The 27,121-nt window shown below is 51.0% G+C and overlaps 1 protein-coding gene across 17 annotated transcripts in view; it reads right to left on the bottom strand.

Moving 5' to 3' along the window:
* The window catches only part of HDAC4 (histone deacetylase 4), a 338,607-nt gene that overhangs the window by 199,123 nt on the left and 112,363 nt on the right, over positions 1-27,121 (bottom strand). For 6 of the 17 annotated variants that reach the window (XM_064286420.1, XM_064286425.1, XM_064286424.1 and 3 more), the window contains exons 1-2: positions 8,571-15,751; positions 8,315-8,470 (exon numbers count right to left, since the gene is read on the bottom strand). The exons of 2 other annotated variants lie outside the window; for them this stretch is intronic. In XM_064286420.1, coding sequence (XP_064142490.1) covers positions 8,315-8,470; positions 8,571-8,652 — 238 coding nt within the window. In that variant the 5' untranslated portion in view covers positions 8,653-15,751. 9 more of the 17 variants (XM_064286428.1, XM_064286433.1, XM_064286422.1 and 6 more) reach the window with 9 other exon arrangements.

The raw sequence follows: 27,121 nt of genomic DNA, 5'->3' as shown, positions 1-27,121 counted from the left end.
GACCTGCAACATCCAGGTCACCCCCACGGAAGGTCAGCTGTCTGAGACTCCTGCAGAGTTGGGGGAGGGTGGCAAGACACACGCTCCTAGAATCCTGGTGGGGCAGCCCAAACTCCACAGCCACCCGACTCGGAGTCACAGCCTGGGTCTGCTCTGAGCACAGCGCTCAGGAGACCCCTCACTCTCCCAAGCCCGAGAGGGTGGGAGCGTTCAGATGCCAGGCACACTGTGACCTGCAGGGGGCGCACTCCAGGAGCCTTTAAGATGCAGGCCGCAGCCGCTGCCACCCAAGGGAGGTCTCGGGGGCCCTCCAGGCCTACCTGTGCACCCTGGGAAGACTGACCAGGTAGAAATATGGCGAAAGGGAGGCTGGGCAAAAAGGAAGAAGTAGGAAAGCGAGCTTTCTTTATGGCTCACAGGGAGGGGGTTCCAGCCCAGGCCCAGGAGGGACACTCCCTGTCAGCACACTTCTCTGTGGTCCCCAGGCCCAGCTCCTGCATGCCGCACGTCCTCACCCAGCCCAGAGCACTGACTATGCGCTGAGAACCCCCCTCGCCCAAGACAGCCAGCGGAGTCCCCCTGTGTGCCACGTGCCAGGGCTGCTGCACAGGCCTGGGCAGAACTCTCTCACGCACACACACACACACACGTTTGCACTCATGCACATGGCAGGATCCTGCACAGGTCAGTGTGTGGACTCTGCAGCCGGGTGCTGCACCACCCCTAGCTGTCTGATTTTAGGCGAGCTTCCTGACCTTGGTGTCTCGGTGTCTTCATCACAAAATGGAGAGGACAGCAGTTGGATCTCATAGCACTCTGAGGACTAGACAAGTCATACAGTCACAGCATCTAGAACAGGGTCCAGTCACTGTCAAACAAGGGGGTAAAGTTTCTGTCATCTTTCAGCATGGCACAGGATGCCCCAAACTGGCCTGATGGCCTCATCTCCCTTCCCTCCAACAATCCCAGCGCTGTGTGGACAGTATTACTCTTCTGAACACAAGTCTGCGATGGCTCCCTAGCACCTAGTGGATCAGGTCCAGATTCCTGCAGCCGGTCAAGTGCTGGTCCTACCCAGGGTCCCACCTCCACCCATGCGGCCCTCTGCCCCCAGGGCTCCTCCACCTCAGAGCTGGGCAGCTTCTGCCACATTGGCTGATGGGCCTGTCTCTCTCGGGATGGGGACCCTCACCCTGAACCTGGGTACAGGCAGTAGAAGCCCTATTCTGTCAGCAGCCAGTCCCACACCAAGCCCAAGTCCAGTGCTACTGAGTCGATTCTGACTCATACCGACCCTACAGGACAGAGTAGAAGTGCCCCACAGAGTTTCCAAGGAGCTCCTGGCAGATTTGAATTGCCGACCCTTTGGTTAGCAGCCGTAGCACTTAACCACAACGACACCAGGGTTTCCAAACCACATTCTAGAAAGTTCCACAGAGAATGCCTGTTTTGTGCCAGGAGGGACAAGAGAGGCTCCAGGGCGGGCTCCGCCAGCAGATGGCACTCACTGCAGCCGACACTGAGAAGTGGCTGAACCAGAGTCCCCAATTAACTGATCACGTTTCCCCAAGTTCCACAGGGCTGCTCCCCCACACCCCGAAGCTCATTTTTTTGCACAAAGTATTCATTTGGACTTTTTGTTCTTTACTTTTGCACGTGTGTGGTGTAGCAAGGGAGCATGGGGGCAGAGGTAAGATTAATGTAATGTAGCCCACTCTACAAAGAAAAAGTATCTGAGAGAGCGACCAACAAACTCGGAATTCATTCTGGAAACTGAATTCATTCTTGAGCAGAGACAAAGACCCACATAATAAACTAGAGACCAGAATAACAAGGAGGGAGGAAGGAAAAGAGGGAGGAGCAAACAGAAACAAAGAAAGGAGGGAGGGAAGCAGAAAAGATGAAAACAAAGACCAAGACGCTGAAGAGGGCCCCTAGTCCAAAAGTGCCAGCTGAGCAACGGTTTCGACACTGGACACAAACACATCACCACAGCCCTCCCGAGTCAGACTGGGTCCCTCGAAGACGAAAGCAAATCTCGGTAGATTGTGGCTTCCAGCTAAGGTGGGAAGTCCTTGAGGGCTTCTCTTTCTGTGCGTCTGCGGAACATCCCGAGACTACATGATGAAACACTTTTCAACTGTTACAAAAATTGACACCTGGTGAGTTGGCCAAGTATCACCCAACCATCCCACATCAGTCAGCACAGGAAAACGGTCCACAGAGAGCCTCCTGCGAGGGTGTCCCCTCCCAGAAACGCACTGCAGGACCCTCGAAAGGGCACGGGGACAGTGGGACAGGGAAGGGGGAAGCTCAGAGGGCAGCCTCTCCACCACAGGCTCACCAGAGCCTCCCCATCTCAGTGATAGGAGGTGCCCACTGGGAAAGAGTACCCTCAACCCCCTGCCCAACAAAGTCAGCAGCCAGCCTGGCCCCATGGCAACCAAGGAGACGGAGAAGGTACAGTCAGGGGTCTCCAGGTCCCCTTGGTGAGGCCCTGCCCCAGTGATAGCAGCTTCTCTTGGAAGGTTCCAGACACAGAGGCCTGGAGTGGCACCTCAAGGAAGCCCCGCAGGGAGCTGGCAGTAAGGGTATTTCTTGGGTCCCTCTGCCCCTCCAGCAGGCATGCACTCAGCTGGCCAGCCCTGGACACCAGGCCTCCCAAAGACGTTTCAGGCAGGCCAACAGCGATCGTCGTCCTGATGCTCAACCTCAAATCCCACACGGAAATGCTGGTCACTTAAAGCCCACATGGGGTTTCCGGGTGGCTTCTAGAAAATTCTGGCCACTTAGAGCCCACACGAGGTTTCTGGGTGTCTTCTAGAAAATGCTGGCCGCTTGTAGCCCAAGCGGGGTTTCCGCGTGGCTTCTAGAAAATGCTGGCCACTTAAAGCCCAAGCGGGGTTTCCGGGTGGCTTCTAGAAGTGAGGAGTGCGTGCTGTGGGGTCTCCCTGGGGGAATCCAAAATTTCCATGATGTGAGATTACATTTTAGTGGGATTGCAAAAACCTTGGCTTAATATCAGAGGCCATGATAACACATTTTAGAACACACTTTAGTAACGGTGCAGCAATTTGGTTCTCAGGAGAATCACAAATGGAAAGGATGTCTTTTCCCTGCTGTTGCTGTTAGATGCCGTCGAGTCGGTTCTGACTCATAGTGACCCTATGCACAGAAGAACGAAAACACTGCCCGGTCCTGCGCCATCCTTATAATCGTTATGCTTGAGCTCACTGTTGCAGCCACTGTGTCTATCCACCTCGTTGAGGGTCTTCCTCTTTTCTGCTGACCTTGTACTCTGCCAAGCATGATGTCCTTCTCCAGGGACTCATCCCTCCTGACAACATGTCCAAAGTATGTAAGGCACAGCCTCACCATCCTTGCCTCTAAGGGGCATTCTGGTTGTACTTCTAAGACAGATTTGTTGGTTCTTTCAGCAGTCCGTGGTATATTCAATATTCTTCGCCAACACCACAGTTCAAAGGCATCAATTCTTCTTCGGTCTTCCTTATTCATTGTCCAGCTTTCACATGCATATGATGTGATTGAAAATACCATGGCTTGGGCCAGGCACACCTTAGTCCTCAGGGTGACATCTTTGCTCTTCAGCACTTTGAAGAGATCCTTTGCAGCAGATTTACCCAATGCAATGAGACTTTTGATTTCTTGACGGCTGCTTCCATGGCTGTTGACTGTGGATCCAAGTAAAATGAAATCCTTGACAACTTCAATCTTTTCTCCATTTAGCATGGTGTTGCTCATTGGTCCAGTTGTGAGGATTTTTGTTTTCTTTATGCTGAGATGTAATCCATACTGAAGGCTGTGGTCTTTGATCTTCATTAGTAAGTGCTTCAAGTCCTCTTCACTTTCAGCAAGCAAGGTTGTGTCATCTGCATAACGCAGGTTGTTAATGAGTCTTCCTCCAATTCTGATGCCCCGTTCTTCTTCATATAGTCCAGCTTCTCAGATTATTTGCTCAGCATGCAGATTGAATAAAACCAAAAAACCAAACCCAGCGCCGTCGAGTCGATTCCGATTCATAGCAACCTTATAGGACAGAGTAGAACTCCCCCATAGAGTTTTCAAGGAGCGCCTGGCAGATTTGAACCGACAACCCTTTGGTTAGCAGCCGTAGCACTTAACCACTACGCCACCAGGGTTTCCACAGATTGAATGGGTATGGTGAAAGAATACAACCCTGACGCACACCTCCGCTGACTTTAAACCAGTCAGTATCCCCTCGTTCTGTCCGAACAACTGCCTCTTGATCCATGTAAAGGTTCCTCATGAGCACAATTAAGTGTTCTGGAATTCTCATTCTTTGCAATGTTATCCCTAATTTGTTATGATCCACACAGCCAAATGCCTTTGCATTGTCAATAAAACACAGGTAAACCCAGCCCACCCACTACCGTCAAGTCGATTCCGACTCATAGCGACCCTATAGCACAGAGTAGAACTGCCCTGTAGTTTCCAAGGAGCGCCTAGTGGATTTCAACTGCCGAACCTTTGGTTAGCAGCCGTAGCACTTAACCACTATGCCACCAGAGTTTCCAGGTAAACATCCTTCTGGTATTCTCTGCTTTCAGCCAGGATCCATCTGACATCAGCAATGATATCCCTGGTTCCACATCCTCTTCTGAAACCGGCCTGAATTTCTGGCAGTTCCCTGTCGATATACTGCTGCAGTTGTTTTTGAAAGACCTTCAGCAAAATTTTGCTTGCGTGTGATATTAATGATATTGTTCTATAATTTCCACATTCGGTTGGATCACTTTTCTTGGGAATAGGCATAAATATGGATCTCTTCCAGTCAGTTCTTTTCCCTGAGAGTTTAAAAATAATCAAGGAGGAAGAGGAAAGAAGCTTCTGAGAGGGCAGAGGTTAAAATCTAATCAGAAATAGGTTAGGAGTCTTCCCATCACCTTTTCCTGGCCTGGCCGAGCCTGGGATGAGGCCACGCCATTATCTCTGAGACTGAGCTCTGCTCTGGGGTGTCCAGAGCTGGGAACAACACAGTTTACCTGTGACACTCTGACAGGCCTCACAGTCCTCCAGCCCCGGCCAGGGGTGATGGAGCACTCCCAGACAGCCCACAGAGTTAGGGCCCAACACAGAACGGGCAGGGCCAGGCTGCCAGTCCAAGGACCCCACACTAGAGGCCCCCACACCCACAGCCACAGGCGACATGGGTGGGTGAGCACTTCAGCAGCTACGCTCATAGCCCAAGAGGGTCTGGTCATGCCCCAGCTCATAACCGGGGCAGTCTGGACGCCTGTGTCCAGACCCACCAGTGTCCCTCCAATGGGCCGATGCCCTGTGGTGGCAGTAGGAGTCTGGTAGGCGAGGGAGCCTGCCCCTGGAGGGCCAGCGCCCTCTGAAAGAGGTCTGGAAGCTGTGTGCTCCACGGAACACCATACCCACACGTCAATTTCCAAAGAAGCCACGCCCACAAGCGGCTCTTACAAAGAACCTGGATACCCCGAAAGAGCACAATGGATAGTGCCCTGGATGTCTAAGACCAAGAGAAAGACACCAGCTCCCAGTCCCAGTAGCCCTGTTACACACATGGCCACAGTCATTCTTTAACACCCACCAGTTATTCAACAATATAAAAAATGCTACGTCCTTCACTCTCTGTTAGCTGCCTGGGCTGCCACTCGCTGATGCCCCAGCCTCTGTGCTCTGAAATCACCATGCAGGCCAACCACACGGGGCCACAGAACAGCTGTCCACTGCTGCCTGGCACCACCCTGAGAACACAAACCAGCCCACCCCCGGCCAGCCCCCCTGTGCCTGACACCCAGGAAGGCTGTGTGCACCCCCATCTGACCCGCCCTAGAGGCACCAGGATGACCTGGAGCTCGGCCCCTACGTGGGCAGGGGAAGGGTGTCTGCTCTGCCCACTGGGCGCCTGTGGTAGGTAGCCTGAGCACTGGCACCCCGCAGTACCCCAGGCCTGGCAGGGCACCTACACAGCACCTGTCACATGAAGGAGTGCAGGGAGGGGCCAGCTCCCTGATAGGGTGGCCCAGGACAGCTCAGGAGGAATGGGTGCTGCCTGACAGGGTGGCCCAGGACATGCTCTAGCAGGGCAGGGGGAGGGTGGTGGGCGAGATGGGAAGACCTGCAAGCTGGACGGTGCTGACCACATCTGAAGGGACCACAAGGGACAGCGGGCCGAGAGGGCAAGGGGTGCAGGCGGCTACCACCAGGAGAGGCAGCAGGCTCCCGTCTGTCCACTGCTGTTCCCAGGCCCCAGACTGCAGGGCGCTGGAGTAGGAGGTGTTCACTGCGTGGGAATGAGTGAGGTGACAGAAGGAGGGGTGGGGTGGAGAGGTTTCCTGTCATCTCAGAGGTGGGGGGCCACCCGGGGGGAAGGGAGGGGAGGTGGCAGGGCGGAACCTCACAGTACCACGCTGATGAGGAAGAGATGGCCATGGACCCCACTAACTCAGACACTGAGGGTCCCTCCCAGGAAGGCCACTCGGCCTCACCCAGGCCACTCCTCAGGCTCAGGTCCACACGGGGTCACGTCACAACAGAAGCTCAGAACGTCCAGACTCTGCCACCACGCAGCAGACATCCGCCTCTATCTACGGATTGATTCCCTCCTGCCACAACTGGAGGTGGGTGCCTGTAGTGCCTAAAGGCTAAATTAGGTTGTTTGCAGATGTGAGCACAGGTATTTCCAAAGGCAATTCACATTTAGGAGCCTGTGAGGAGTGTGGGGGCAGGCCCGGGTTTGTGTCTAATGTCTGTGGAGAAGGTGTTAAAGGAAGGCTCCTTTTGAAGGGCCCTCAGCTGATGCCACGGTTTATCTTAAAAAAGCAGCACAGTCCCCATAACACCAGACAGCAAGCGGCTGCCATACATGACCAAACACAAAAAGTCACCTGTGAGAAATCAGCGCCCTCCTAGCCTGCTGGGTCAGCAGAGGAAGCTTTAAGCAAGCTGGGATCTACACCCTAGATCTGCGGGCAGGAAGGGATGCGAACATGGGGTTCTAACAGATGGGTGCTCTCTGCAGCACTCTCCACCTGCACCCTCCCTCCCAGAGCAGCAGGGCCACTCCTCCAGGCCCACCCTCCAGGCCTAGTAGGGTCTCTCTCTAAGGGTCACTCATGGGGGACCACGTCTTGCTGCAGGCACCAAATGCAACCCCGTGCGGGCCCCCTGGGAACCAGGTGCCACCCTCAGCAGCGGGATGGGGTGTGACACCACCTGGGACGGGCCACACTGCATGTGGCATGGGGATTCGTTTGTTTTCATATTCTCCCACAGGCGAGAAGCTGCCTTGCAGAACTGCCTGATCAGAGAGCCACCCGGGTGGACTTTCCCCCAGCTGCCCAGGTGCCCCAGGCAGGTGGGGGCCACGGACCTGGCAGTCAGCGCTGGGCCACTGACAAGGTGTTTCCCTGAAGCAGGGCAAGAATCGCCCTGGAGCCTCCCGCCCCTCGGGCTCCCTGGAACCCACCCCAGCACCCAGCACACCCCTCACATAGTCACCGAGGGGAGGGATGCTGCTGGCTGGTCACCCTGCGTGCCACGCCCAGGCTCCGCTCCCTGACCCCAGGTGATACAGGTGCTGACCTTGGGGGAGGCCTGATACTCACGGAAAAGTCACAGCCTGACAGTACTCCTTCCCAGGTTTCATAAAGGGCCACGAGGCGTTTCCTTTCCCAGCCTTTGATTTTTCAGCAAATACAGCTACAGAGACCTCTACCAGGTCAAGCAGTCAGTCAGTCTTAGATCAGCTACGGGTGTGGTCTGAGGAAGTCCCTCCTCCCGAGAGAGGCCAGGGCTGATACTTAGAAACAAGCCTTCTAAAAACAGAGCTGAGGGCAAGGACACTCCCTGCACCTCAGCCCCACACTCACAGGCCCAGGAGGGAGGGTGGCTGGGCAGGGGGTGGGTAGCCCCCCCTTCCCTGGTCCTAAACTGCCTGTCTGCACAAGCTGTCCCGCTCCTGCTGGCCGCCAGGGGGCACTCAGACCCCCCATTCAGCCTGGAGTGCCTAAGCACAAAGGCACAAAAGCGCCTGGCACGAGGGACCAGTGGGGGAAGCAGCGGTGTGGGTCATGAAGCCCCACGTGGCACTAAGGCACAGCCACGTGATGGCTCTGGAATACCCCTGGTGTTTGGTAGGGGACCTTTCCCAGTGGGGGCAGGTGGCGCCCAGGCCCAGTGGCCTCACCCTGGCAATACTCAGCATCTCTGTGTTTGGGGACTGCTGTGCCCGGCCGTCCTGCCCAATGACAGGTGCCCCCCTTGAGTTCAGCTTTGCAGCTCAGGGTGGGTGCAGGCATCTCACCATGCGTGCCCCAGGCTGGGGCCTCTCCCAGTAGGCAGCAGGGGGTCAGGTCACCTCGTCTACCCTCAGTCTGGAAGCGGGGACCACGCAGGGCTGTGGGTGATGAAACCGGACCCTTTCGGGGCATGCTGTCAGCAGCCTCACGCCACAGGTGCTCTGTGGCCAAAAAAGAGTGAGTGACCAACAGGGCCAGGGCCAGGGTGCAGCCCCAGGTGACCCAGGGCCATGGGCTGGGCCCTACGGTGCTCGTCTGTACCTGGGAGGCAGCAGGGCCCTCCTGGGGCTGTGGAGATGTGCCGAGTCCTAGGGGCCAGGCTAGCAAGTGCCCACTCAGGCATCTACGATGATGCTCTGTAAACACTCATGTGTGACCACGGAAGACCACACCCACTCTTGAACCCCGTAAACAGAATCCCTGCTTACGCACAAGGACGCTGACGGCATCTGAGAAAGCATGGGGGCCCGCGTCACAGTCCCACGTCCGCCCAGGATTCCGGGAGCTGCTGGCCAGTGAGAACTGACAAACTCTCAGGATGCCACTGTCTGCAGCAAAAACAATCTGCTCACTGTTCCGGAAGGTTCTGCACACCCCAGTGCTATAGAGAGTTGTACACACACAAGAAACTAGCCACAAACCGGAAATGTCAAACCACAGCGACCTAACACTTCCTCACGGGGAGCGCCGGGGAGGCGTGTGCAGGAGAGCCAGAGGGCCGCAGAGGGCTTGGAGGGCTCCTCCCCAAGGGCAGCAGAGGGCTTCGAGGGCTCCACCCCGAGAGCCGCAGGGGGCTTCGAGGGCTCCATCCCAAGTGCCGTACCAGCCCGGCCTTTCTGTGCACCCGAGGGCCAGAACAGTGCCCCTGCAGGGCAGGCTGCTGCTCTCCCCTGTAGGCTCCTCAGTTGCCTCCCCTGCCTCTTCCACCACAAGGAAATGGAGGCTCCCAGTCAGTTGTTAGTTTTCCACACAAAGAATGCCGTATACTAAGGACTTGCTGTTCTAGAGTTTGAACTTTTAGACAGCAGTTCCTCACAGACCTAACCCATAATCTCCCAAACGCTATTCCATCTAAGAATGAAGGCGTTTTCCTAAAAAGACAAGGTTCACCGAGCTTTTTTAAAAAACTGCACAGCAAACTACAAGCTATGCTTGAACTCCACGTATAGATCAGAATTTCCTGTCTACCTTAAGGAAGACTAAAGAATTAGTGCCTTTGAAATATGGCGCTGGCAAAGAACACTGAATCTACCATGGACTGCCAAAACCAAACCAAACCCCATGCCACCGAGTCGATTCCGACTCATAGCAACCCTATAGAACAGAGTAGAGCTGCCCCACAGAGTTTCCAAGAAGCATCTGGTGGATTCAAATTGCCGACCCTTTTGTTAGCAACTGTAGCACTTAACCACTATGCCACCAGGGTTTCCACAGACTGCCAGAAGAACAAACAAATCTCTCTTGGAAGAAGTACAGCCAGAATGCTCCTTGGAAGCAAGGATGGTGAGACTTAGTCCCATGTACTTTGGACATGTTATCAGGAAGGATGAGACCCTAAAGAGGGACAGCATGCTTGGTGAAGTAGAGGGTCAATGAAAGGGAGGAAGACCCTCGATGAGATGGACTGATACAGTAGCTGCAACAGTGGGCTCAAGCATAGCAATGACTGTGAGGAAGGTGCAGGACTGGGCAGCATTTCGCTCTGTGGTACACAGGGTCACTATGAGTTGCAACTGACTCGATGGCACCTACCACCACCACCTTAAGTCAAAGGTTTATCAGAAATAACCAGGAGACACTGAGGCCCACCCTGGAGAGCAGGGCCCACAGGTAATGTCCAACAGGGCAGGCAGCAAGGAGGCCACAGAGAGGGCCAGGGTTTAGCATGTTTCTGAAACACGCTGAGCAAGTAAGCCAGATGTCGGAATAGATACACTTATCACAAAAGCAAACACATCTCTCTCCCAAAGTTCTGACTTATCGTTAAAAAAGGATCACAACGCTTCACACCTGCTTACCTTCACAGAGTATTCCCACAAGTACAAACACTGGGAGACTGGTCCCCCCAAGTCACAGGCAGCCGAGTGACTGATGGAAAAGCCTGAAACGTGCTGGGGAAGTGCGGTCCCCGTGGGCTGACAGGGGAAAAGGGAACAAGATTCTCCAGGAAACGGCAAGCACCAGGTGTGGGTGAGCAAGAGCAGGAGGGGCATGCTGAGCAAGGCAAAGGATGATTCTGTAGCTTCAAGGGGACACTCACCAGCTGTCCCTCTGTGCTCAACTGGGAAGGAAAAAGAATGGAACAAACAGCAAGCAGCAAAACCCAGGAGACCCTCAGGGAGTCCAAGCAGAGTACAGGGAAAGGGGGAGAGGAGGCCTGGAGAAATGAGAATTGAGAATGAGCATTATATCGCGTGGGGGCTAACAAAAACGAAACAATTACACCCCAGTCAGAGATTTCACGGCACTTTTCAACCTCCTGGGAACCGAACCACTGTTACACACACACACACACAAATAAGTTCTACTTATCAACATCTTCATAATTTCTTACGCACACTAGTAGGGAACAGCACGCACTTTTAAAACCATTAGGCCGTTCATGTAGCAGAAAGGAGATAAGACACCTGGTGGCTGAGGTGACCAGATGGGAACACATGGCTTTAAGTTTCCGAGTTCAAATGAAAATACACACAGACTTGGAAAACCCAAATGTACTGTGTCAGAATTGACTAAACGGCACCCAACAACGACGAACACTATACTGGCGGGCTAGCTTTTGGCAAGGAAAGGCAAAGTGACCCCTTCCCATTCGGAAAGAAGGTGAACATCTGGGATAACACGAAATCCACCTAAGCAGCTACACACCCCCACGTGCACCTTCAACTCACAGGACTGTGCTTATCTGACACAGACATGCAGGCCCCCCCCCCGCCCCCGTCTCATCAACTGGAGCTGAAGGTATGAAAGACTTGGCAACTGGAACGAGTAAAAAGGTCGTGCAGTCCCTGGGTGGTGCGAAGGGTTCACATGCTCCAGCTGCTAAACGAAAGGTTGGAGGTTCAAGTCCACCCAAAGGTACCTCAAAAGAAAGGCCTGGCACTCTACTTCTAAAAAATCCTACGGCGCACGGTTCTGCTGGGACACAGGTGGGGCGCCATGAGTCAGAACTGACTCAACGGGAACCGGTTTTTTTAAAAGAGTTGTTTAGTGTGTTTCGTTTGTAATGGCAAAGGTAGCAACAGCCTTTTCTAACGCTGCAGCTTGAAGTTTCAAATTTTGCCACATTCCAAACAGCCTGCAATAGTTTAACTGTACCAACAGTTCAAAAACCCTTCTTGGTTGCTGGTGAATCTTGCCAATGACAACAGCCAGCCCTGCAGGTGTCTCTCCTGTGCTCTCCTGCAGACTGCATCCTCATGGACGCCCAGAGAGAGGCCGTCATTATCCCATTTTACATGCAGGGAGGCTGGGTACAAGGCACACAGCTGGTGAACGGCGGGCCCGGGCCTGGAGCCGCAGGGAGGCCAGAGTCCAGGGTCCCACCCCTGCCTCTCGTACCAGGACGTGCAGCTGCACGTATGCAGCTCCTCAGGGCTCTTCGTCGTGTCACCAGCCTATTCAGATAACACAGCAGCATCACTATTCAGGGAAACTTCCATCGTTAAATTTTTTTCGGTCACAGTGTCTTGGAACTTTTGTTTTAAGGGAAAAAATACTCTCTAATGTTGCAATGGAGTCCTGGTGGCGCAGTGATTAAGAGCTCAGCTGCTAACCAAAAGGTCAGCAATACGAATCCATTGGCTGCTCCTTGGAAACCTTATGGGGCAGCTCTATCCTGTCCTATAGTGTCACTATGAGTCTGAATCAACTTGATGGTAACAGGCTTTGGTTTAATGTCACAATATTCAACAAGTGCAGACCCGCAACACCAGTCTCATTGAAAAGTCAACCATGGTGCCCAACTCCCAACAAAATGCACCACTGCCATGAACAAGCAGGTCACAGAAAGAGCCTAGCACAGAAGCACTGCCCTCAGTGGGAAGCCACCTTTCACCTGGTCATTGCCTCATGGAAAGTCAGCCAGCCCCGCAGGAGCCGGCAAGGCCATAAGCAAAATTTTACTTGTGCGTGATACTAATGATATTGTTTCAATAATTTCCACATTTCGTTGGATCACCTTTCTTGGGAATAGGCATAAATATAGATCTCTTCCAGTTGGTTGGCCAGGTAATTGTTTTCCGAATTTCTTGGCATAGATGAGTGGGCACTTCCAGCACTGCATCCCATTGTTGAAACATCTCAATGATATTTCCTCAATTCCTGGAGCCTTGTTTTCACCAATGCCTTCAGTGCAGCCTGGACTTCTTCCTTCGGTGCCATCAGCTCTTGATTACATGTTACCTCCTGAAATGGCTGAACGTCGACCAATTATTTTTAGTATAGTGACTCTGTGTATTCCTTCTATCCTCTTTTGATATTTCCTGCATCGTTTAGTATTTTCCCCACAGAATCCTTCAGTGTTGCAACTTGAGGCTTGCATTCTTTCTCCAGTTCTTTTAGCTTGAGAAATGCAGAGCATGTTCTTCCCTTTCGGTTTTCTATCTCCAGCTCTTTGCACGTGTCATTACAATACCTTAACTCTGTCTTCTCAAGCCATCCTTTGAAATCTTCTATTCAGCAATTTTACTTCGTCATTTCTTCCTTTCACTTTAGCTACTCAACATTCAAGAGCAAGTTTCAGAGTCTCTCCTGATATCGATTTTGGTCTTTTCTTTCTTTCCTGTCTTTTTAATGACCTCTTTGTCATCTTTACGTATAGTGTCCTTGATGTCATTCCACGACTCAGCTAGTCTTCAGTCATTAGTGATCAATGCATCAAATCTACTCTTGAGATGGTCTCTACATTCAGGTGGGATATGCTCAAGGTCGTACTTTGGCTCTTGTGGACTTGTTCCAAATGTCTTCAGCTTCAACTTGAACTTGCTTGTGAGCAAGTGATGTTCTGTTCCACAGTAAGCCCTGGGACTTGTTCTGACTGATAATATTGAGCTTTTTCATCATCTCTTTCCACAGATGTAGTTGATTTGATTCCTGCGTATTCCACCTGGTGAGGTCCACCTATAGTCACTGTTTATGTTGGTGAAAAAAGACAGTTGCAATGAAGTTGCTGGTTTTGCAAAATTCTATCAAGCGATTTCTGGCATCATTTCTATCACCAAGGCAATATTTTCTAACTACCAATACTTCTTCTTTGTCTACAACTTTTGCATTCCAATCACGAGTAATTATCAGTGCATCCTGATTGCACGTTTGATCAATTTCAGACTGCAGGAGTTGGTAAAAATCTTCAATTTCTTCATCTTTGGCCTTGGTCTCTGGTGTATAAATTTCAATAATAGTCATATTAACTGTTCTTCTTTGTAGGAGTGTGGCTATCATCCGATCACTGACAGCATTGTACTTCAGGACAGATCCTGAATGTCGTTTTTGATGAGGAATGCAACACTGCCATGGGTTGAATTATGTTCCCCCAAAAATGTGTGTATCAACTTGGTTAGGCCATGATTCCCAGTATCGCGTGGTTGTTCTCCATTTTGTGATTGTAATTTTATGTTGAGAGAATTACGGTGGGATTGTAACACCACCCTTACTCAGGTCACCTCCCTGATCCAGTGTAAAGGGAGTTTCCCTGGGATGTGGCTTGCACCACCTTTTATCTCTCAAGAGATAAAAGAGAAGCAAGCAGAGAGTTGGGGACCTCATTCCACCAAGAAAGCAGTGTCGGGAGCAGAGCGCGTCCTTTGGACCCAGGGTCCCTGAACCTGAAAAGCTTCTCGACCATAGGAAGACTGGAGGCAAGGACCTTCCTCCAGAGCCGACAGAGAAAAGAAGACTTACCCTGGAGCTGATCCCCCAAATCTGGACTTTTAGCCTGCTTTACTGTGAGAGAATAACTTTCTTTTTGTTAAAGCCATCCACTTGTGGTATTTCTGTTATAGCAGCACTAGATGACCAAGAAAAATGCCATTCCTCTTCCAGTTGTCATTCCCAGCATAGTAGGCTATATGATTGTCTGATTTAAAATGGCCAATACCAGTCCATTTAAGCTCATTAATGCCTTGGATATTGATGTTTATACATTCCATTTCATTTTTGATGATTTCCAGTTTTCTAAGATTCATACTTTGTACATTCCACATTCCGATTATTAATGGATATTTGCAGCTGTTTCTTCTCATTTTGAGTCGTGCCACATCAGCAAATGAAAGTCTCAAAAGCTTGACTCCAACCACATCAAGGTCGACTCTTCTTTGAGGAGGCAGCTCTTCCCCAGCCACCTTTTGAGTGCCTTCCATCCTGGGGGGCTCATCTTCCAGCACTGTATCAGACAATGTTCTGCTGCTATTTGTAAGGTTTTCACTGGCTAATTCTTTTCAGAAGTAGACCATCAGACCCTTCGTCTTATTCTCTGTCAGTGTGGAAGCTCAGCTGAAACCCGTCCACCACGGGTGACCCTGTTGGTATCTGAGTATCAGTGGCATAGCTTCCAGCATCACAGTAACATGCAAGTCTGCACAGTACAACAAACTGACAGACGCATGGGGGACACAAATGTTTGTGGCAGCATTATTCACAATAGCCAACAGGTGGAAACAACCCAAATGATGATCACCAGATAAATGGATAAACAGAATGCGGCATAGCCACACAACGGAGTATATTCAGCAGTAAAAGTCCTGACACATGCCACAACCTGGATGAAACTTGCAAATGTAATACTCAGTGAAAGAGGCCCATCACAAAAGACCACACAGTGTATGATTCCATTTACATGAAGCGATCAGAACAGGGAAATCTAGAGTGACAGAAAGTACATTAGTGGTTGCCTAGGGGTGGTGAGTGGTGGTGTCGGGAGAGGGTAAGGGGCGCTGGTTAAGATGTAGGGTTTCCTTTGGGGGTGATAAAAATGTTCTAAAATCGAATGTGGTGATGGCTGTAACAACTCTGTGAATAGGCTGCAATCTCAATAAAATTGTCACCATAAATAAGTAATGGTCTACCATGCTGGGAATGAAAAACTGAAGACAAATGGCGTTGTGTTCGTCATCAAAAAGAACATCTCAAGATGTACTCTAAAGTACAACGCTGTCAGTGATAAGATAATATCCACACGTCTACAAGGAAGACCAGTTAATATGACTATTATTCAAATTTACACACCAACCACTAAGGCCAAAGATGAGGAAACTGAAAATGTTTACCAACTTCTGCAGTCTGAAATTGATCAAGCATGCAATCAAGATGCACTGACAATTAAATACTGATGATTGCAAAGTGAAATTTATAAACAAAAGGATTGGTAGTTGGAAAATATGGCCTTGGTGATAGAAACAATGCCGGAAATCACATGACAGAATTTTGCAAGACCAAAGACTTCTTCATTGCAAATACCTTTTTTCAACACTGTAACTGATGACTATACATGTGGGCCTCACCAGATGGAACACACAGGAATCAAACAGACGATATCTGTGGAAAAAGACAATGAAGAAGCTCAATATCATCACTGAAAACAAGGCCAGGGGCCGACTGTAGAACAGATCATCAATTGCTCATATGCAAGTTCAAGTTGAAGTTGAAGAAAATCAGAACAAGTTCATGAGAGCCAAAGTAAGACCTTGAGTGTATCACCATCTCAAGAAAAGATATGAAATACTGAACACTAACAAAGTCTTTTTTTAACAAAAGTCCAGATGAGTTGTGGAATGACATAAAGGACATGACACAGGAAGAAGGCAAGAGGTCATTAAAAAGACAGGAAAGAAAGAAAAGGCCAAAATGGATATCAAAAAAGACTCCGAAACTTACTCTTGAGCATTGAGTAGCTAAAGCAAATGGAAGAAATGATGAAGTAAAAGAGCTGAACAAAAGGCGGCTCAAGAAGACAAAGTATTATAATGAAATGTGCAAAGACCTGAAGATAGAAAACCAAAAGGGAAGAATACACTCAGCATTTCTCAAGCTGAAAGAACTGAAGAAAAAATTCAAGCCTCGAGTTGCAATTCTTAAGGATTCTACAGGGAAAATACTGAACGACACAGGAAGCATAAAAAAAAAAAAAGATGAAAGGAATACACAGAGTCCCTGTACCAAAAAGAAATGGTTGACTTTCAACCATTTCAGGAGGTAGCAAATGATCAAGAACTGTTGGTACTGAAGGAAGAGGTCCAAGCTGCACTGAAGGCATTGATGAAAAACAAGGCTCCAGGAATTGACGGAATACCAATTGTGATGTTTCTACAAATGGATGCAACACTGAAAGTGCTCACTTGTCTACGCCAAGAAATTTGGAAGAAAAATACCCAGCCAACTGACTGGAAGAGGTCCATATGTGCACAAATTCAGAAGAAAGGTGATCCAACAGAATGCAAAAATTATCAAAGAATATCATTAATATCGGAAACCCTGGTGGCGTAGTGGATAAGTGCTACGGCTGCTAACCAAGAGGTCGGCAGTTCAAATCCACCAGGCACTCCTTGGAAACTCTATGGGGAAGTTCTACTCTATCCTATAGGGTCGCTATGAGTCGGAATCGACTCAACGGCAGTGGGTTTGGTTTTTTTTGGTTATCATTAACGTCACTCACAAATAAAATTTTGTTGAAGATTATTCAAAAGTGGTTGCAGCAGTACATTGACTGGGAACTGCCAGAAGTTCAAGCCAGATTCAGAAGAGGATGTAGAACAAGGGATTCATTGCTGATATCAGACGGATCATGGCTGAAAGCTGAGAATACCAGAAAAGATGTTTACCTGTGTTTTATTGACTATGCAAAGGCATTCAACTGTGTGGATCATGACAAAGTATGGATAACATTGTGAAGGATGGGAATTCCAGAACACTTAATTGTATTCATGAGGAACCTGTACACAGACCAAGAGACAGTCATCCAAACAGAACAAGGGGATACTGCATGGTTAAAGTCAAGAAATGTGTGCATCCTTTCACCATCCTTTCACCACACTTATTCAATCTGTATTCTGAGCAAATAATCCAAGAAGCTGGACTATATGAAGAAGAAAGCAGCATCAGGTTTGGACAAAGACTAATTAACAAGCTGTGATATGGAGATGATACAACTTTGCTTGCTGAAAGTGGAAAGGACTTGAAGCACTTACTAATGAAGATCAAAGACCACAGCCTTCATTATGGATTACAACTCAACATAAAGAAAACAAAAATTCTCACAACTGGACCAATGAGCAACATCATGATAAACAGAGAAAAGATTGAAGTTGTCAAGGATTTCATTTTACTTGGATCCATGATCAACGCCCATGAAGCAGCAATCAAGAAATCAAAGTATTGCATTGGTCAAATCTGCTACAAAAGACCTCTTTAAAGGGTTAAAAAGCAAATATGCCACTTAAAGGACTAAGGCGCATCTGACCCAAGCCATGGTATTTTCAATTGCCTCCTGTGTGTGGGAAAGCTGGACAATGGATAAGGAAGACCAAAGAAGAATTGATGCATTTGAGTTGTGGGGTTGGCAAAGAATACTGAATATACCATGGACTACCAGAAAAACAAACAAATTTGTCTGGGAAGAAGTACAGCCAGAAAGTTCCTTAGAAGTGATGATGGTGAGACTTCGTCTTACATACTTTGGACATGTTATCAGGAGGGACCAGTCCCTGAAGAAGGACATCACGCTTGGTAAAGCAGAAGGTCAGCAAAAAAAGAGGAAGACCTTCAATGAGATGGAGTGACACAGTGGCTGCAACAATGGGTTCAAACACAACAAAGACTGTGAGGATGGTGCATGACTGGGCAGTGTTTAGTTCTACTGTACACAGGGTCGCTATGAGTCGGAACTAACTGGATGGCATCTAATAACAGCAACAACAAATGAATGAATGAACAAACAAAACAAACCAATCACTAAGGAAAAGTCCCTATCGCCCTGTTCCTGTTAGTCACGAAGCTAAGAGCCTCCTCCTTGCTCTTTCCTTCTGCTGTCCCCCAGAAGAACCCAGGTACAGCAGGCACGTCCACCCAGAGGCTAGTCGGGTGAAGCTGGGTGCAGATGCTGAGTACGGGGTCTGTAAGCTACACAGTCTGGCTCCGCTGACTGTGACTGTATCCGTGTCGGATCTACAACAGATGGGATCCTGTGGAATTCAAGCGGAGCAGCTCGCAGGAGCCACCCAGGTTCCCCAGGGGCATCCCGCCCACCCGCCTTGCCTGTTCTGTCACCAGGTAGCCACTTTTCCTCTGCACCCATCCAGAGCTGCCAGAAAGCAAGAAGAGTCAGGGTGCCAAGGACCTGGAGGCCTAGCACCATGCCTGGTGCATAGGGTCCTCAGAAATATGCCCAGAATAAAGTTGATGCATCAAGACTTGTAGTCGGTGATCACTTCTCTGAGCCAGGAGTACTGGACAAGTCTGCAGCTCTCTGACTTGGGAGCATGCCACTTTCAAGTACAACACAGAACTTTCAGGAAGAGGGCCTACTGGCGGGTGGGATTTGAGCAAGTACGTGAAGAAGCTAGCCCAGAAGAAAGCCAGGTTTTGAAGGAGACCTAAAAGAAGGTTCTACTTACCAGTCAAGTCCTCGGTAAGCACAAGGAAAGAAGCGCCATTTGATCACGGTGTGAGTCCTCACCTGACAGCCTCCTGGACACGTCACCCACCCCGGTGGCAGGAGGGGGCACAGGGAAACCGGGGGAGCCAGGGGAAGCAGTTAGTTAATGGAAATGCCGGACACCTCCTGGTGCTGGAAGCCTGCCCAGAGAGCGCCCAGAGGCCTGCGGCCAAGTCACAAAAGCAGGGAGCCACCTGCCTCACTTCCAGAAAACAAGATCAAGACCAGCATAGATGCTGACAGAGTGACAGAACACCACCTGTTCTCTCAAGAGGCAAAACGCAATGCCGTTAGGGTGATAATCAGGGAAAACGGACTCTTGGAGACCAGCTGGGCCAGAAAAGGGCTGTGAGAACAGTACCCACAGCAAGCACCTCCCAGGGCCCTGCTGATGCCTGGCGCCCTTACCCACCCTGTGGAAACCACATCCCTATCAGAATGTCTCCGACTCCCCAGTGACCCACAGGCACACCTGCCCAGCTGCCTGGGCCGCTGTGCTCTCTGCACTGGGGCAGGTGGGCGGGAAGTGGGGTGACAAGGCCCCCTTTGTGGCCCTGGGCAGCTGCAGGAGTCAGGGCGATGGGCCCCCCTCGCGGCCCTGAGTTCTGCGGTAAGCACCTCCACAGCACTCAACTTGCTTTCTCAGCTGAACTGCACCTGCATTCCTGAAATGGGCCCCGCCCTCCCTGGGGGCCAATGCCTGCAGGTGGCACTGCCGTGGGGTCAGCACGGGCTGCCCGAGGACACTGCATGATCCAGTGAGTGTCCCTGCCCTCCCTGGGGGCCAGCCAATGCCTGCAGGCGGCAGTGCCGTGGGGTCAGCATGGGCTGCCCGAGGACACTGCATGATCCAGTGAGTCCAATGAAGCCATGTATGTCCTTGTATGAGGGAGGCAGGCGGTGTCTGAGATGCAGAGCAGGTGATGATGGAGCAGGGCATGGAATGAACGGGGGAAAGGGCCACGAGCAAGGAATGTGGGCGGCCTCCAAAAGCTGGGAAATGCAAGGAACTGTCCCCTGGAGCCTCCAGAGGAATGCAGTCCTACTGACACCTAGATTCTAGCCCATAAGACGCATTCCAGACTTCTGACCTCCAGAACTGAAGATGAATAAATGTGGTTGTGTTAGGCCACTAGGTTTGTGGCCACAGGAAACAAACGCAGAGAACTGAAGCAGATGTTCCCTAAGCAGCTGGGATGAAATAACCTTCGGACCTCCAGACCAGAAAGCCGGGGTGCCGAAGCCCCTCCTCTCTGCCATCACCCCCTAAGTGCCCTCCCAGCTCCGTCTACCCCTCCATCAGCTCCATTCCACCTGCTGTGCCTCAACAGCAGCAGAGACAGAAGCAGAGATGTGACACCTCCTGTCAACCTTCCAAGCACTCCCCCACGTCCTACCAACAGAGAGCAGGGCGATGCTGAGCACAGGCATTGCTGCTGGGCCAGGTGTGTGACCAAAAAGACGCCATCGATATCGGAATTCTATTTCCCACCGACAGGAACTGAGGCTTCCTGGATAAACAGCTGGTTCCTGATCACGGCAGGAATGGTACAAGGTGAGCCTGGAATGTCTCCTCCTACCAGAAGGCAAGCAACTAACAGAGACCACCAGGTTCACGTCAAAGGGACTCGGGAGCCAGCTCAAAGGGGCTCCACTGGCCAAAGACGGGACCCATGTGAACATCAACAGGAATAATAACGGCAAAGGACAAACACATACGAAATACACTCCACTCCACGAGTCCAAGATTACACCCACAAGTCAACAAGCTGATACAACTAGTCAGTCACTAGACAGGGTGTAAGGAATCAGCTCATTATCCAGCAATGGCCAGCGAAGAAAGCCTTTCCTCTCCAAGCCATGGGGGAAGATCCTCTGCAAAGACGTCCTCCAGCTACTGCCTGACGGGCAGGTGAGCACCGAGCACTGTCCTGCAGCCCCAGTGAATGAATGCATGAATGAATGAATGAACCACAGACAGGTGGAGAGACGGACGGAGTGAGGGAATGATCCTCAGCAGGGCTGGCCACCACAGGAGACACCTGCCCACTGACGACGCAGTCTTGACTCTGGCCCAGCCTCTCCCAGGAACCCCAGGAGAAGGGAAGGTGCCCAACATGCCGTGGGACCCAAGCACTGAAGCCCATGGGTGGACCCCAGACAGGCTGATCAGCCCAGTTTCTTCAACATTTCTCCAAACATCTGTGAATGAAATTTTCCGTGATAGAAGACAGAGGGACCCCCAGTGAAAGAGCGGGCTTGGATTTGGGTTTATCCTGTCCTGGGCTGCTGCTGTTTGGGGGTTCATGAGCTGGCACGCTGTTACAAACAACCCTGGTGCAGCGCTCTGGAAGGCTCCACTATCTAAGACCCTTCAGAAGATGGACCAGCTTCTAAGCCCTTACGTTTGCATGGTTCTCTGAGCAGTCACACCCAGACACATCCTCCACGACCGAAGGGGCGAAAGGAGGAGAGACTAAACGGGCTGTGACGTCTCTGCCTCATTTCAGGTGCAAAAGTGTGGTATCCAGAGAAGACAGTGGGGGCGGGGTGGGGGGCTGCTGTTCTAAGATTCTAGCCATAACTATGATAACCAGATAAATTTTTATTTCTATTTAAATGACAATAATTATAAAAGTAAACCTTACAGTCAAAATGAGAAATAGAATTCCTGAGTGGGGGCCCATGGGAGTCCTGACCCTGTTGGCCCGTGGCAGCCCTCAGCCAGGCCTGGAGCCGAGCCGTTTCTGCCACCTCCACAGAGAACCTAACTCCTGATAGACAGATAAGTAAATAAACACACACGTGCTTCAGAGTCCTGGCTGGAAAGTCTTGCCTCGGGCTTCTGTTAAAACACTCTGCACCACATGCGTCTCTCAGTCCTGCTCCCCGGCAGAGCCTCCGTCTGGAACGGACTCCTCCAGGCTACCCTCTCAGCTCTAAGTGTGCAGGGGCACCGTGCAGGCCTTTCTAATCAAGCCTTCCTTACGAGGACTCTTCCCGAAGGCCTGTCCTGAGCGTGTCGGTGTGAGGGCCCAAGGGGAGTCTGCTCTGAACTGTAAACGTTCCCCCATCTGTGACGCACCCGTCACAGGCTCACAGAGGCCAGCGCACGGCTGTGCCCAGAGCTATAATTACCTCGCCCCCATCTCTGCACCGGTGGCAGGGCTTCACGAGGCCAGGGGGCCACAGCACCCAGGCCTCAGCCCAGACCACCAGGCGAGCCGAGCGGCAGGCTGGCTCTGCGGCTGTCCCTGGCGAGGGTCCCCACGCTGGACGCCACGCTGCCAGCCAAGCCTGCTCACTGCTGTTTGCTTCACATGTGGTTTAATTGACGCAAATCAGGAGGCAGCGAGTGATTCATGCCTGCCCGCGCACAGGGCCCAAGGACTGGCTGGCACAGACCTGCTGATTCACCGAGAGTCCCCGTGCACTGGGCTCTGCCATGCAGGCTCCTGGGGAGGGGACACTGCGGTGGGATTACAGTAAACAGAAAATCGCCAGAATTCCCATGCTGCTGAGCAGACAGCAGGGCGCCCGCAGGGGGTGAGGGACTTCTGGAAGCAGCACTGAGGGCTGGCCTTTCCCAGAACAGCCCATTGTGTATGCATGCGCATGTGTGTGCACGTGCATACGTGTGCAGCCACACCTGGGCCAGGGGCATGCACGGCCTTCTCCTCCAGCACCAGCCTCAGCCAGGAGAGCAGAGGAGGTGGGTGGTGGGTGGGCGGCCAGAGCCTGACAACCATCCTCTGGGTGAGACCCTCACGAGTGGTCAGGCCCATGTGCCAGTTTTCCCTGTAATTTCATTCATCTACTCAACCCTGAAACAAATGTGTGTGTACACACTCGCATATCACACATTTGCATGCACACACACACACACACAGGAACACAAGTGCATACATACAAGCACACATATGCACATCATGTGTTTGCAGGAACACACACGCACACACCACCTGTTCGCATGCATACACAGGAGCACACAGGCATACACATGTGTACACATCATTTCTTTGCATGCACACATGGGAACACGTGCATACACGTGCACACATGCAAACATGGGAACACAAGAATACATATGTGCACACATCACTGTTTGCATGCACACACAGAACACATGTGCACACACATGGACATGCACACAGGAACACATGTGCACACACATGGACACACACACAGGAACACATGTGCACACACATGGACATGTGCACACACAGACATGCACACACATGCGCACCCTCTAGCACTTGGGAAACACCGCTCACGAGTCAGCACATTGAAGCTTCCCCGGTCCTCACTCTCCACAGCCCACATACAGCACCCAGGCCCTCTAAGGCCCCCGCCCTGTACAGCACCCAGCTCTGGGCAGTGAGGAAATATGTTTTGGCTCTTTGAGCCTCCCTGAAGGAGGGGCATGCGGTTCCTTTCCACTTCCTGTCCAGTGGGGCCATCCCGAGGGTGTGAGGGCAAGGGGGGAGGGGAGCATCCAGACCAACGCCCCACAAAGGCAAAAAGGGGAAACGAGCATCGCCCCGAGGCAGGCTTGAGCTGCTGAGACCAGACACCCAGCCGCCAGCCCAATCCAGGCCCAGGACCCTGACTCGGTAATACCTGCCATGGGGGGAGTTTGCTTGCTCCTAGCAGCATGCAGCCACAGGGACCGGAGTCATGGCTGGTGGTCCACAGCGCTTCCAGGTCCAGTGAGACAGTTCCCAACACTCAGAGCAGGAGGAGCCAAACCAGCAAACCCAATGGCTCTCTTCCCTACAGGCCCCACCTCCACACGGGACTCCCTACTGGCCACGGCCGCTTGAAGACTGAGGGGTTTCTGAGAAATAAAGGCGGGCTTCAGAGTACGAGGTCTTCACACCTCTCCACAACAGAAGAGAAAAACAACGGTTACCCGTCAGAGAGCGTCAGACACCAGGGCTGAGGAGGAGTGGGGTTCTACTGACTGAGTCACCCTCCTCCACTGAGAACCTTTCGAGAAAAGTCTTCTCAGCAACCACCATTCTCAGCAACTCCACTGAAAGCACTTAAGCCAGTAACAGTTCACACGCTCGGATGCTAACTGAAAGACTGGAGGCTTAAGTCCACCCAGAGGCACGACAGAAGAAAGGCCTGGCAATCCACTTCCGAAAAATCAGTCCCTGAAAACCCTATGGAGCGCAGTTCTGCTCTGACGCACGTGGGGTTGCCGTGAGTCGAAGTCGACTCAATGGCAATGAGTTTTTAAAAAAATATTTTACAATCTAACTTTTAAAGAAAAAGAATATTTGAAAACTGAAAAGACATAGTCATACCAAGTGTCAGCTAAAATAACTTCGAAGGTCTCGCATTGCTTCACTTTACCTTCTAAGAAGGTTCTAGACACTCCCTCAAAAAACTGCCCCCCGCCCGTAGACACTTAGAAGTCGCTCTTCTGTTAAACATTAAAGACTATGACCCAGGGGTGACCACAGAGACAGCGCCACAGCAGAGTGGAGCCAGGACAGGGGGACTGAGAGACACAAGTACGTGTGGGGACCCATCAGCCCCCACTCCAGGTGGCAGCAGATGACCCTCCTCCTGACCTCAGGTACTCGCCTCGGGGCGTCTTCAAATTCAAATGGAATAATGCCTTTACTTGAAAAACAAAGCTACTGATCCGCTGCCCAGGAGACTGGGGTCTCCCAGAAGATAAGCGCTGTGACCCCACAGAAGATGCACACTTGTGTGCTGAATACAGTCACTGAGTGAATGAATGAGTGAACGAATCAATGAATGAACCACTCACCTGGCACGGGGCACCAGCTCACATGCAATCCCTGCAGCCTCACAATAGACCTTTTTACAGATGGGAAAACTGAGACTCAAAGAATTAAGTAACGTCCCCAATATCCAAGCAGCAAAGCTGAGATTCGATGCCAGCCTCTCAGCCTTTCTGTCTCCTTTGTGTCCCAGCAGAAGCCAGGTGCCATTCTGCCAGGGTGAGCGTGCAGCCAACGGCCCACCCAGAAGACAAGGCTGCAGTGGAGGGAACGGAGGCGTGAGTGTGAGCCAGAAACAAAACCAGCAGCAGGAAATCTCCAGTGACCCGCCCACGACGCCCACGTGCCTAATATGATAACCGGGACAGACACAGAACCCGCCCTGCTGGGCGGGTAGCGAGGAAAGTAAAAGCCGGCAAGAAAGGGAACAATCCTTCCACGCCCTCACCAAGATGGGCTGCAATGTGAAGGTTGAGTCAGGGGTACCCCTAACTGAATGGTCAGCAGTTCAAACCCACCAGCTGCTCCTCGGAAGAAAGATCTGCTCCCATAAGATTTACAGCCTTGGAAACCCTATGAGACAGTTCTACTCTGTCCTGTGTGGTCACTATGAGTCAGAACTGACGCAATGACAATGGGTCTGGGTTTTTTTTTTTTTTTTTTTTGGTTCTACAGGGTTGCTATGATTCAGAATTTACTTGATGGCAACAGGTTTGGTTATTCTGGGAAGAGGAGCCCCTAGGTTGTGCAACCAGTTAAGTGCTCAACTACTAGCTGAAGGTTAGCTGTCTGAACCCACCTAGAGGCACCCCAGGAAGACAGACCTGCTGATCTGCTTCGGGAAGGTCACAGCCTTGAATTCTGGGAAGAAGAATAAAGGAGGAAGTCTCTTCCTGGGTTTCGCTGGGCTTCCTGCTGGCCCTTTACAAACGTCCTCAAGGAGGCTGTGGGAGAAGGCATGCCTTGCTTCCCTCCTCTGTTGGGTAATCAGTAACCTGGGGCACCTGACGTGTGTGTCCCACTGTTCGGGGGGACCGTGACATCAGCGTGGACGGAGAAGGGCCTCAGAGCCCCTCTGTGAGATGCACTGTCTCCTAGAACTCTGGAATTCTAGGGTGTAGCAACTGTGGTGCTGGACAAGTGAGGACAAAGGTTGCTGCCATCACTTGAGACACACGGCTCTCGTTTCTGCAGACCTGCAAAGAAAAACTCCACCGTCTGGAGATCCGAAGTTCACAGTGGATCATCTGCAAACATGCCAGTGAGCTGAGACAGCGACAAGCCCGACCCAGTGTGCCTTGTGTTCCTGCAGGGCTGAAGTCAAGGACGAGAGCCACACACAAGCCTCCTCTCTGTGAAATCCACCAAGGATGTAGGTAGGTAAATGCTGTTTCTGGAACTCAGCTCAAATCGTGCTCAACGTTCTTGGTACGCACGACTTATCCATGCCCACCAGTCCCTCCAAAGGTCAACGCAGGGCACAGGCCATGACAGACGAGACGGCGGTGCCCACCCACCACCTGGCCGACAGGAAGCCCTCACCGCAGCATGAAAACGGGCGGGGAGGGACACTCCACCGCCGTGGGAGTCGTGCACTGCCCACCTTGCTGCTGACGGCCCCCGTGCCATTCGATCTCCTTCATGAGGATAAAACCAGACATGACCAAAACAACGTGGCGCAGGACGGCAACGCCCCCAAGTGCCAGCTTCTACAACAGTCCGCCATCAACAGTTGAAGGCAGGGCTCCTCCAACTTCTGTTCCTATGCGTGTGTGTATTACACACAGGCATGTATTACATGTGCATGTACGTACTACACATACTTGCGTTAAACCTGAATGTATGTTACATATGTGTATATATTATATATGCACATACATTACATATGCATATATATCATATCCACATGTACATTACATATGAGTATGTATTATATACGCATGTGTGTGCTTATTACACAGGTATGCTTGTGCGATCACACGTGCACATGTACTACATATGTGTGTATTTTATATGCATGTACAGTGCGTTACATATGCAGGTGTATAATACATGCGTGCAGTGTGTGTTGCATATGCACGTGTGTATTACATAAGCATGTATATGTTACATATGCATGTGTGTATTATAAATGCACTGTACTTTCATTTTTTTATATTCAATGTGTATGTGTATTACATGTATATGTGGTTGCATAAGCATGTGTATTTTATATGCATGTGTATTACATGTGTATGTGTTAGATGTATGTGTTGCATATGTATGTATTACGTATGTACATGTTAGATTCTGCAGTACATATGCATGTGTGTTACATATGTGTGTTGCATGTGCATGTGTACTGCATGCATGTATTACACATGCATGTATGGGTGTTACAGATGTCACATGTTTGTTACACATGC

Source organism: Loxodonta africana, chromosome 6, assembly GCF_030014295.1.
Source record: "Loxodonta africana isolate mLoxAfr1 chromosome 6, mLoxAfr1.hap2, whole genome shotgun sequence".
In the NCBI taxonomy this organism is placed as follows: domain Eukaryota; kingdom Metazoa; phylum Chordata; class Mammalia; order Proboscidea; family Elephantidae; genus Loxodonta; species Loxodonta africana.
The sequence above is the reverse complement of the archived record's forward strand: the minus strand, read 5'-3'. Positions and strand labels throughout refer to the sequence as shown.